General features: G+C 50.3%; 1 protein-coding gene across 1 annotated transcript in view; it reads right to left on the bottom strand.

The window, feature by feature from the left end:
* Nucleotides 1-10,653, bottom strand: part of LOC309685228 (E3 ubiquitin-protein ligase TRIM36-like) — a gene marked incomplete at both ends in the record, with an annotated part of 33,731 nt that extends 23,078 nt beyond the window's left edge. Inside the window, 1 exon segment of the mRNA XM_082501035.1 lies at nt 10,636-10,653. Coding sequence (XP_082357161.1) covers nt 10,636-10,653 — 18 coding nt within the window.
* Between the last annotated feature and the right edge of the window lie 1,233 nt (nt 10,654-11,886).

The raw sequence follows: 11,886 nt of genomic DNA on the forward strand, positions 1-11,886 counted from the left end.
ACTCCCTGCCCATGGTCTTACAGGACTCCTCCCTCTTTGCCTTCAAGGCCTGGAAAGCGCAGGTGATCTCCCGCACCACCTTGTCCATGTCCATGGCTGGGGGCCTTCCGGGGGACAGGTGCTCGTCCGTGGGCCTCTGTGTCCTGTCCATCCCCTGCTGGGGAACCCACTCTTTCTCGGTCCCTGCTGGCAGATCCTGTGGAGGCTCCTGGCTCAGGACCAGCCCCGGTTTCCCCACTGCCCCACCAGCAGCCATGGGAGAGCGGGGTTGTCCTGAGTGTGTGAGCACCACTGGCTCTGTTGCTGCACTGGGCCAGGGCTCCAGGAAGTGGTAGAGGGAGCTCTGGGAAGAGGAGCTGCTCCTCAACAGGCTGCTGCAGTCCTCTGAGTTGGCCAGCGAGCACAGGCTGCAGGGGCTCTTGCGGTGGCCCTCAGGGGGCCCAGGAGCCCGGGGGGTGCCTGGACCAGAAGGAGCTGTCCCCAGTGATAGGACCTATAGGCGGCAGAGGAGGGCAGGGGGACCTGGGGGCTTTGGGGGGACAGGGGGTAGAGAGAGGCATCACTGCTCAGATGGTATATGGTTGGCAGGGAGCCCAGTGGGTCCTGTGGGGCCCGGTGCTGCCTCCTCGCTGCCTCCTCGGTTGCCCTGCAGAGGAGGGGAGAGAAGAGACCCGCTGCACCCCGTCTCCTCCGCTGGAGCCTGTGGGCAGCACCCCCTCCTCAGCAGGCGGGCAGAGCTGCCCAGCGCAGGCAGGGCAGGGCACGGGCTGAGGGTCTGGGGCAGGATCTGGGGGTCTCCCCCACACTCCCTGCTTCTCCTGCGTCGACTTGAGCTCCTATCCTTCATCTGCTAGTCAAGAAGCTGCTGAGGGAGGGGACGGAGTGAGCGGCCGGCAGCCCCCGGCACAGCCCCGGCTCAGGGCTGCCGTGGGGTGTGGGCTGTTTGCATGGTGCGCGGTGCCAGGGCCACTCACCGCTCTGCTCCTCTGGGCGGGCTCTCGTGTCTGTCGCCTCTTGCTTTGGCTTCTTCCAGTCCCTCTGCAGGACCCCGGGAGCTGGGTGAGACGGGAGCAGCTCCCAGCTCTGCGCCGCAGCCCCCCACACCACCCCACGCTGTGGCACAGTGCGGTGCAGCAGTCGCCTACCTGGAGCCGCTTGGTCCGTAGCACAGAAGAGACCGCGCTGAGCCCCATCAAAAGCATCACGAGCGGAGCCAGGTGAGCTGTGGGGGGGACATTGGAGTCCCTCCTGGCACCAGCTGCGGTGCAGCCGCGCAACCCTGGGGTGCCCCCCATGGGAAATGTTAAAGAAATAAAATGTTGGTCTCTATCCCTGGTGCTGTGGTTCCTCCTCCCATCCCGCGGCTGGGGCTGTGCCCCCCTCAGTGCCCGACCCAGTGGGACAGGCTGGCACTGCTGGCACCCACCAACCTGGGGGGGTGGTGGTGTCGGGGGAGCTGGGTGGGCTGGAGAAAGGGAGGAAGCACCTCTTGAAACCATCTCCGCCCTCCCCAGCCACAAAACCCTCCCCAGAGGCACCAGAGGGGACCCCCAGATCCTTGAAGGGCCCCCCCAGACTCCCTCTGGCCTGCAAGATTCCCCCCCCAGGACCCCATAAGGGCCGCCCAGGACCCCTAACGGACACCCTAGTGGCGTCCCAAATCTGGGTTCTTTACCTGCTGGGCAAGCCAGTAACACACTGTGTGGGAGCAGCCAGCCGAGCCGGTTTCAGAGCACAAGAGGTGAGAGGCAGGGAGCTGCCATCCCACTCAGCTCCATCTCCGCCGTGCCTTGGCTGTGCAGAGAGAACTTGGGGGCAGCTGCAAAACAGCTCAGCCCGGGCTTATCTCAAGATGGCACAGAACAACCAAAACCAAATGGCCCTTAACAAACAAAATGCCCCGAGTCCCATCCCACCACTCTTCCCGTGACTTTGAGCGCCGGACATGACAAATTGGCAACAGAGACTTCGCTATGGCACCACCAGAGGGAAATATCCCAGACAGTGTAATCCACTCCGGCATAATCCTGCACCCTCACCGAGTCAGGAAATATAAACCGCAGGGTCTGGGGAGACAAATGGGGAATCCTCCAAGGATACAGCTGGCCCCTAGGAGATCCGCCCCCCCCCCATCCAGGACGCTCTACAGGGTAACTTCCCCGGGATGGAGCGACCTCACCTGAGAGAGAGAGGGTAAGTGACTAAGAAACATCCGTACGGTATAGGGCATGCGATTGAGTTTGTGACTGGTGCACTCTTTTAAGGTATTAATATCTAGCGCCCTTGTGGTTTGTGTTGCTATTTTTCAGGGGCATTTGTAGCTCGCAATAGTGGATCCCGCTAATTTCTTTTAAATTGCAATGGTGTAATCGCCATCGCACACACAGAACTTGCAATAGTGACGTATTGGACCCGTGAGCGAAGTCCAAAGAAATTGTTAATTTGAACCTCTCAGTGAAGCCCTTTTTCCCGTTTCGTCACACTCCCCGAGCCACTGGGTAAAGCGACACCTGGCAAAAAAACCACCACCACCCCAAAAAAAACCCCACACCACATCCCCCACTCCCCACCCACCCCTTCTCCCCCCATCACAGCCATGGGGCAAACTCCCACCACGACCCCCCAATCTCAGCTCGGCCGTGACCCCCCCGAGACACTGGAACGAAAGCAGCGGAGAGCGAGCTCAGGCTCTTGTGAGCTGGAGAGATTTCTCTTTGTTTTTTGATGTTGTCATTGGGTGGGTTTTGGTTGGTTTTTTTCACAGAACACTTTGCAGTGTGGTGTCACAGTTTCCGGGGCCGGCACTGGCACCGCCACCTCACCCCCGGCTCTCGTCCCTTCTCTTGCCCGATAGCTTTCACCACTTTCCTTGCTTGGTTTGGTTGTTTTTTTTTTTTCCTTTTAACCTTTCTTTTTTTATATTTGGGGTTTTTGTTTCCTTTTCCTTTTTTTTCTCTTCCCTCCCCTTTTTTCATTTTCCCTTTTTTTCTTTTTCCCCCTTTTTTCTTCCCCCCCTTTTATCTCCTTTTTCTCTTTGTTCTTCTTTCCCCTCTTTTTTTTTTCTCCCCCCATTTTTTTCTTTTGGTTTTTTTCTTTTTCTCTTTTCAAACATCTCTCAAGCTTTCTCCGAAGGAACAGCCCCTGGCTCTCAGCCAGCGGAAGGAGACTATGGAAGAGCTCTGGCACCCGTGGGATTGCTTTCCTTCTCCCGCCTCGCACTCAGTAAGAGTGTGTTTTACAACTAATTTTTTTTTTTTATTAAGAAAATAAACAAAAATAATGCTCCAGCTATCAGTTTTACAAGGCATAGAAAATCTCTAAAAGGGAAACAGAAGCGCAATGTGCTGAGGTATGAAAACCTGAGGTAGTTTTTGTGTGTGGATGTGTGTGTGTCATTTGGGGTTGGGGGTTGTGTGTGTTTTACTTTTGAAATTAAAAAAAAAGTAATAATTTTGCTAGTGTTTTGGTTTTTTTTTTTCCCAGCCCTGGGCTGACAACCTCTTGGAAATCTGTTTTCCCCCCCTGCCCCTCTTTTCCCGCCTTCTCTCCTTGCAACCGGGATCTTTCCCCAAAGCATTTACGGCCGAGCACGGCCTTTCTTTAACCTCTAGAAAAGCCGGCTTGTGCTAAAAAACAAACATCCCCCTCCCGCTCCCACCCCCTCTGAAATGAAATAAATAAATAAAATCCTTACAAAACTTAAAAATCGCCGTTAGTTTTGTTATCGTTACATTAATCCTAAAAACTGATGAGCCGCTGCGCTGTGTGCCGCAGTCCAACCTCCCCCCCTCAACGCTGGGTGAGCTCCTCTGGCCATGCCTGGGATGAAAAACCGGTGGCTTTTAGGAAATAAAAAATAAAAAATTAAAAAAAAAAGAATAATAAAACCTCTCTTTCTCTCTCTCTGCCTGTGTTAGTCCAACTGAAGGGATAGCGTCGGGAGGCGAGGGAGGAGGAAGGGGGAGGCTGTGGGATGGAGAGAGCCCTCCCCGTACCCCTCGGCTGTGCATCCTCGCAGCGCCGCGGGGAATGGGGGGCTGTGTGTTTGGGGGGGTCTTTGGTTTGCTCCCCTGACCCGCTGGGGGTGGGGGAGGAGGATTTGGGAGGGGGGGGATGTCCGGCAGTGGGGTTACATTCATCGGGCGGTGGTGGGCGGCACGGCGGGAGCCTCCCTTGCTGTGCTGCGGGGCCGGGGCTCCCGGAGCGTGTTTCTGCTCCTGCTGCTTCACCTGCTGGAGCATTTCCCTCATCTTGCGCTGTGCAGTCTTGGGGAGGAGAAGGGAAAAGCAAGAGGTGGGGGTCAGGGCACCGCTTCTCCCCCCACCAACCACTCCCGAGCCCCCATCGAGCATAGAATCATAGAATCATAGAATCATAGAATCAGTGAGGTTGGAAGGGACCTTTAAGATCATCAAGTCCAACCATTAACCTACCCTGATAAAAACACCACCACTCCTAAACCATGTCCCTAAGCACCTCATCTACCCTTTTCTTAAACACCTCCAGGGATGGTGAATCCACCACCTCTCTGGGCAGCTTATTCCAATGTTTAATAACCCTTTCAGTGAAAAAATGCTTCCTAACATCTAATCTAAACCTGCCCTGACATAACTTGAACCCATTTCCTCTTGTCCTATCACTTGTCGCCAGGGAGAAGAGGTCAGCTCCCATCTCTCTAAAACCTCCTTTCAGGTAGTTGTAGAGGGTGATAAGGTCTCCCCTCAGCCTCCTCTTCTCCAGGCTAAACAACCCCAGATCCCTCAGTCGTTCCTCATAAGGTTTGTCCTCCAGACCCTTCACCAGCTTTGTAGCCCTTCTCTGGACACGCTCCAACACCTCAATGTCCTTCTTGTAGTGAGGGGCCCAAAACTGAACACAGTACTCGAGGTGAGGCCTCACCAGTGCCGAGTACAGGGGGATGATTACTTCCCTAGTCCGGCTCACCACACTATTCCTGATGCAGGCCATTCCTGAGCATCTCGACACTCCCAACAAGCTGTAATTAATTTCAGGTTTGTTATGGGTTAGTCCCACAAATTGATGCGAGGAGACGGAGCCAATTAAGACTGAAGTATTTATTAGCAAGCGGCAGCAAGCAAAACAGCGCTGGGCGGCCCGGGAGTCTCACTCCGCCGACGGCTCGCGCTCGGTTCCCGAAAGTCCCTGGTTTTATACTCTTCTTTTTCCGGTAGAGGGGTACTCTGCATCTGCACGACACAACTTGTTGCTAGGGGGTCGTTTTCTGCTTTCCTTTTCCTCCTGGTTGTCGCAGGGATGAAAGATTCATGTCTTCCTCACATCATGTACTCTTCGTCTTCATGAGCCCCCCTCCCCTCCTCCAAGTCTTTTTCACATCCTACTTTGTTTGCATAACCTGACCTTTGCAGTTTTAGCCTTGCCCGCTCACAGGATGCGGGCTATCTTGCAACAGCAGGTTCAGCAATTGCCTTTTTGTAAAACAATGTGACAATGCGAGTTTCTAGGTTTGGTGAACAAACAGCGCTGAGCTTATCACAATTCCCCCCTTTTACTTTTCACTATTTTGTTCATCAAACCGCTTAAGCGCTTGTGCTTGAGCTTTTATTGTGCTTGAGATAACCTCCTGTCCAGACGGTCCTTGAGCGACTGGTTGGATCAGCAAATGATCTTCTGTTACTTATTACAATCCTTCCCCTCTTTTTCTTTTATTTACAAGAAATTTGCTGATCAAACCTGGACAGTACTTCACAAGCTGCATTTAACAGAGTTTTCATCTGGTATAATCTTCATTTCTAGTTTTGATTGCTTTATTACCATTAGTTGCACTGTTTTTAACCTGTTCTTAACAAAAGCTACAAATCTGTTAACAATAACAAGGCCCGAAGGTTAGAATTAACCACAGTATTATGAGGGGCCCCGCCAGGGTGGAAATTAAGGTAGTTAACTATGGTGCCAATTGAAGGGTTGGTGCTCATTTCTTGAGGCCGTGGTAGTGAAAGGATACCAGCTTTCATTGCCCCACTGTTTAATACCTCTCTGCCTGTCCTCGTCCACTCTCATGCAGAGAGCAACGGGATATCAACATCTGCTCGGCAGCAGCAGGTAGTCTTCAGGGGAATTTTCTGGCTTTCCTTTTACCACGCCTTTCTCACTTTAGTAACTCTGCTGTTAATTTATCAATAATTCTTAAATATATTTCCACCTGTTTTGTTGCTGGGCCTGTTTCCAGAGGAATCTTACAGCGCACTGTCTTAAGGCTCAATACCAGTTCATTTCTTATACCTCCCAGGGTTCAGATATTGATAGTTCTCATCCCCAAAATAATTTACAGATTTTTGCTTGACTTTCTGATTCCTGATATGTCAGATTTTTGCCACAATTCATACAGCAAGATTGCATGTTAAACGAGACACATGACCACTTCCTACCAAACTTTGCACACTTGCAAACAACCCAACATAGGTATCCAGAAGTATGGTGCTTTATACATGGTTAAACTATCCGTTACTTCTCTTCTGGAAAAGTGCATTTACCAGTCTTGTTCCTTAATCTTACTCAAAGGTCTCTCGGTTCCGACGTCATAGTCCACCTTTCTGGGAAGATAGGTCTTTTTATTCTGCTAGTGTGGGTCTATCCTTTCTCCGCTGTCCGTACTGCTGTATCTGTGTTAAGTAAAACAACAAAAAGGTCCCTCCCAGTGGGGCGTTAAAGATGTTTCTTTTCTGGTTTTGGTCAACACCTGATCTCCAGGTTGGATTCGGTGTATGGAAATGTTCAAGGGAGGTCTCTTCTTTTAGTGAGTTCTAAAATATACTCCGTTAAGATTTCATCTTCGACTTTCAGGTGTTTTACTAATATTCTGAAATCGTAAGGCATCCCATACAACAATTTAAAGGGGGATATACCAGTATCTGTTCTTGGCTGAGTTCTAATATGTAGTAAGGCTAATGGCAAACATATAACCCAATTCATTCTCGTCTCTACCTTCAGCTTGGTTAGATGTTTCTTTATCTTCTCATTCATTCTTTCTACTTTCCCAGAACTTTGAGGATACCAGGGAGTGTGGTATTCCCATTTTGTTCCAAATAATTTAGTTGCTTCTTGATTATTTTGGAGGTAAAATGTGGGCCTCTCTTCCAAGAGGACTTTAATAACTGTTTTCGCCGTAGTTCTTACCACCGAGAAGGCTTCTACAAAGATCATCAACCAAGACTAATAGATACTGATATCTCTCAACCTTCGGTAATTCAGTAAAATCTACTTGGTTTTTTTTTGGTTTTTTTTTTTTTTTTTTCAAATGGTCTTTTAGCCAATTCACGCCCTTCTTGTACTTTTTCTCTAAGTTGTCTCTTATTCACTTTGTGACAGGTTAAACATCCTTCTAAGATCCTTTTTGCTAAACCGTATATCTCGACACAGGCATAGTTGTCTCGACACATCCCATAGTAATAGGGATATATATATTACTATGGGATGTGTCTCGACACATCCCATAGTAATAGGGATATATTTAGCTGAGTATTACAAGATTCCGTACCGTCTCAAACACCAATCAACAAAAACTGTGTCTTCACCTCAGCAAAATGAGCTATTACCCTTGGAAGCGACCGGGCGAGACTTGCAGAAAGGCAAGTACTTTCCATCTTCTCAGACAATGTTTACCAGTTTTTAAATTACTGTTAGAGGAAGAAACTATGACATCATTTGCCCATCCTCCCTGCTTTTTGAACTTAGTGATGATGAAAGATAGCATATTACAAAGAGGATAGAAATACTTTTAATTTTCCCCCATATATATAGGGGATCAGGCCTAGTACCAGGGGATCAGGCCTAGTTACCAGGGGGTGAGGCCTAGTCAGCATGGGTTTATGGAAGGCAGGTCCTGCCAAACGAACCTCATCTCCTTCTATGACAAGATAACCAGAATATTGGACGAGGGAAAGGCTGTTGATATTGTATACCTGGACTTTCGAAAAGCATTCGATACTATCCCCCATACAATTCTCGTGGAAAAACTGGCTTCGCAGGGCCTGGATGAGCATACGATCCACTGGATCAAGCACTGGCTGACTGGAAGGTCCCAAAGAGTGGTGCTCAATGGATTTAAATCCAGCTGGCGGCCGGTCACAAGTGGTGTGCCTGAGGGCTCAGTGTTGGGACCATTTCTGTTTAACGTCTTTATTGATGATCTCAATAAGGACATAGGGTGTATCATCAGCAAGTTTGCAGATGACACCACGTTAAGCAGGAGTGTTGATTCCCAGGAGGATAGGGAAGCTCTACAGAGAGACTTAGATTGGATCATTGGGCCAACATCAATGGTATGAGTTTCAACAAGGGCAAGTGCCAGGTCCTGCACTTGGGCCACAATAACCCCGTGCAGCGCTACAGGCTTGGGGAGGTGTGGCTGGAAAGCTGCCGGGCAGAAAGAGACCTGGGGGTTCTAATTGAGAGGCGGCTGAATATGAGCCGGCAGTGCGCCCAGGTGGCCAAGAAAGCCACCGGCATCCTGGCTGGTCTTAGAAATAGCGTGGCCAGCAGAAGTAGGGAGGTGATTGTGCCCCTGTACTCAGCACTGGTGAGGCCACACCTCGAGTATTGTGTCCAGTTTTGGGCACCTCAATACAAGAGAGATATCGAGGTGCTGGAGGGAGTGCAGAGGAGGGCAACGAAGCTGGTGAAGGGCCTAGCAAACAAATCATACGAAGAGCGGTTGAAGGAGCTGGGACTGTTTAGTTGGAGGAGGAGGAGGCTGAGGGGAGACCTCATCACTCTCTACAACTATTTGAAAGGGCACTGTAGAGAGGTTGGTGCTGGTCTCTTCTCACAGGTAATTAATGACAGAACAAGAGGGAATGGCTTCAAGCTCCAACAGGGTAGAGTTAGACTGAACATTAGGAAAGAATTTTTCACAGAGAGAGTGGTGGGGCATTGGAATAGACTGCCCAGGGAGGCAGTTGAGTCACTATCCCTGGATGTGTTTAAGAGACGTTTAGATGTGGTGTTGGGGGATATGGTGTAGGGGAGAACTTTGTAGAGTAGGGTAGATGGTTGGACTCGATGATCCCAAGGGTTTCTTCCAACCTAGACAAGTCTATGATTCTATGATTCAATGATTCTACATATATTGTCACACACATGGTGACTCCCTGCAACAATTGAGTGTAGATAGAAAAGGTGGAAATGGGCTGTTAACCCTTCGTGTACTTTCCTGAGATATACAACATACGTCTTTCATAGAGTTTTTCTTCATGATCAAGATTTGTGTAGTCTAAGTTTAGCCACCCTAAGGTTAGGAATGTAGTTTAAATTTCTCGTGTAGGCTCTCTGTTGGAAATGGAGAGATATAGGCACTCTTTTGGGGCTATTTATTGAATCATAAGACAGTGCCAAAGACAGGTGAGAGGACTCACTTTCCCAGAGGTGCTCCGTGCTCTCTGCTGGCTGTCTTGAGTGTCTACAGGATTAGATGCAGTGATACACCAAACTTTTATATTACTAAATGTAGATTAAATAAATACCCCCTTGAAGTGTCTTGTAAAAGGTAGTAACAAGAGAGTTCCGTTTTGTTTTGAATGTTGGGCTTTATCCAACATAATTAAGGTCAGAGGAAGACAAGCTAATAAATATTTACCTCCCTTAATATGTTTCTCCTTATTCTTGGCCAAATGGCATGACTGAAGAAAATATAATTAGTTTATTCAATGAATCAGTAACAATATAATTCCACTATAGGAGGGAGAGTTATGTTCTTAACATGACAAGACACCAGAGTAATCAGTAGATTAGGCATGAAGAATTGCCACTGACCTGCCACGTGTAATAAAAAAGAATATTATTGTTTGTTTTGTGTAAATGTGCGGGATAAAATCTTGATAATACTGAGTCGTTGTTGGGACGGACACAACACTGGACATCAAGTTGCAGCAATCCAATTTCTTTACTTAACAAGCAGTGCTTTTTTATATTCTTTTACCCAGGTGCTTATCTATGCATATATTCTAGCATTCTACTTTTGCCCGATACGCTCTCACATCACACACTGTTCATGCTGTGGTCAAAGCCAGGATGTTTGCCAACCTTTATCTTTTTACTTAGCTCTTCTCAGGACTCCCCAGTCTCTTCAAGGGTACACGGATATCTGCTCAAGGTCAACGTTAAACTCGTATTCTGATCCCTCGGACCAGCCAAGGTTTCCCACAGGATAGAATACCCTGTTGGTCAGTTTTGGGTCACCTGTCCTGTCCGCTCCTCCCTGCAGGTGGGACCCCACTATGCTTTTCCGCTTCCGACCCTCCGACGGGGCAAATAACAAAGTTGGTTGGCCTTGTCTGTTATGGCAATAAGTATAAGCAGGAGCCTCTCTGCATCCCATGCCTGGGCATCAGCTATAAACAATTGGTCTGATCTCTCTGAGAGAGTGAACACTGTCTGCACAATATGCAGTTATTTTAGTAGTTAGAAGAGGCCCCGCTAAGAAGCGAAGTTACTGAACGAAATTGGTTCTGTTTTATCTCAAACCAGGACAGTCTCCATCCACAACCTTGGGGGATTCCTCATATACAGGGGTGAAGAGGTGGAGGGTCAGATGTACACATGCGGCACGGGCTGCGTTAACCCCCGTGCCTCCCACTGCAGGAATGACCGCAGGCAGACGTACTGTGAACCAGACATCAAACCTTTAATGAATTAAGAAAGAGAGAGAGATGTGGGAGAGTGGGGCTGGGGCTGGAGTGGGTGGGTGCGGGTCGCATGCGGTGGGGATGCGTGCTCCACGCCTTCTCTATCAGCCCATGAAGAGAGGCTGGGGGAGCGTGGGGCACTTTGCCCCCCAGCATCCACCAGGTTTCTGCGTCGCTTGGTGGCCATGGTGTTGCCATCAGATGCCCTCCGCTTGTTGCTGCCCATGTGCTGCCTGCTGCTGCCCACTGCGGCACCGTCCCGCTCCGGCGTTCCCTCCCACAGGGGTTTGGAGTGTTTTTCCACCTAGCACACCACCATCTTCCTCTTCTTGGGTGGGATGTTGGCCCACGGGGAGGTCTCTTGCGTCCTGGGGGTGCCGTGTGGCGCGGGGCGCTTGGCCTGCTTGCCACCCGCCTCTCCCGATCTAGGCACAGCCTGGCAGGAGACAACGGCTGGTGGCAGCAGCGAGCGGGTCAAAACCTCCTGGGACTGCCTCCTCAGCAGCTCCTCCAACAGTTGGGCCATGCGGGGTGGCCGATGCTGGGGGACAGCCGGGGGTCTGGCCAGGGTTCTTGGCAGCGGGTGACAGAGGGTTCTCAGCAGGGAACTCTCTGGAGGACTCTTCAGGGGATCCTTCCAGGGACTCTTCACAGGACTGTCCTTTAAAGTCTTCTCTGAACTCTCCATGGAGGGACAGCTTTGCTGGTTTTGCTGCCTCGGCTCGGTGGTGGCCGTTGGAGGGCCCCGTAGGCAGGCTCCTTGAGCAGGCTGACCTCAGAACTCGTTGCCGATAATACGGCTATTACAGACGTTATGAAGGCCGAGGCTTCGCGGGGATGGGAGGACTCGGCCTTCACCGCCTTCAGCACTGTGCGTTCGGTGAGGATTTTCTCCCCTATTCCTTCTCCTTCTCTTCCTCCTCCTCCTTCTCTTCCTCCTTCTCTTCCTCTTTCTCCTCCTTCTTTTCCTCCCTCTCTTCCTCCTTCTCCTCCTCTTCCTCCTCTATCGGACTGAGGGTTGGCTGCCATCTCTTGGCTCTGCGTCCATGTTGTCTTTTGGGCATTGCTTTGCCCTTGGGTTGGCTGGTCATGGGTTGGTTTGTGTCGGAGGAGACCCTTGGGACCACCAACCGCCGCCTGGAAGGACACAAAGGGAGAGGTCTACCTGAGGACACAATGGGTTTGGGGCTGCTTTCTGCCCCTCCCCATGAGCCACGTGCCTCCT

The sequence above is a fragment of the Vanellus vanellus genome, assembly GCF_965231255.1.
Source record: "Vanellus vanellus genome assembly, contig: HAP1_SCAFFOLD_224, whole genome shotgun sequence".
NCBI classification, from domain to species: Eukaryota; Metazoa; Chordata; class Aves; order Charadriiformes; family Charadriidae; genus Vanellus; species Vanellus vanellus.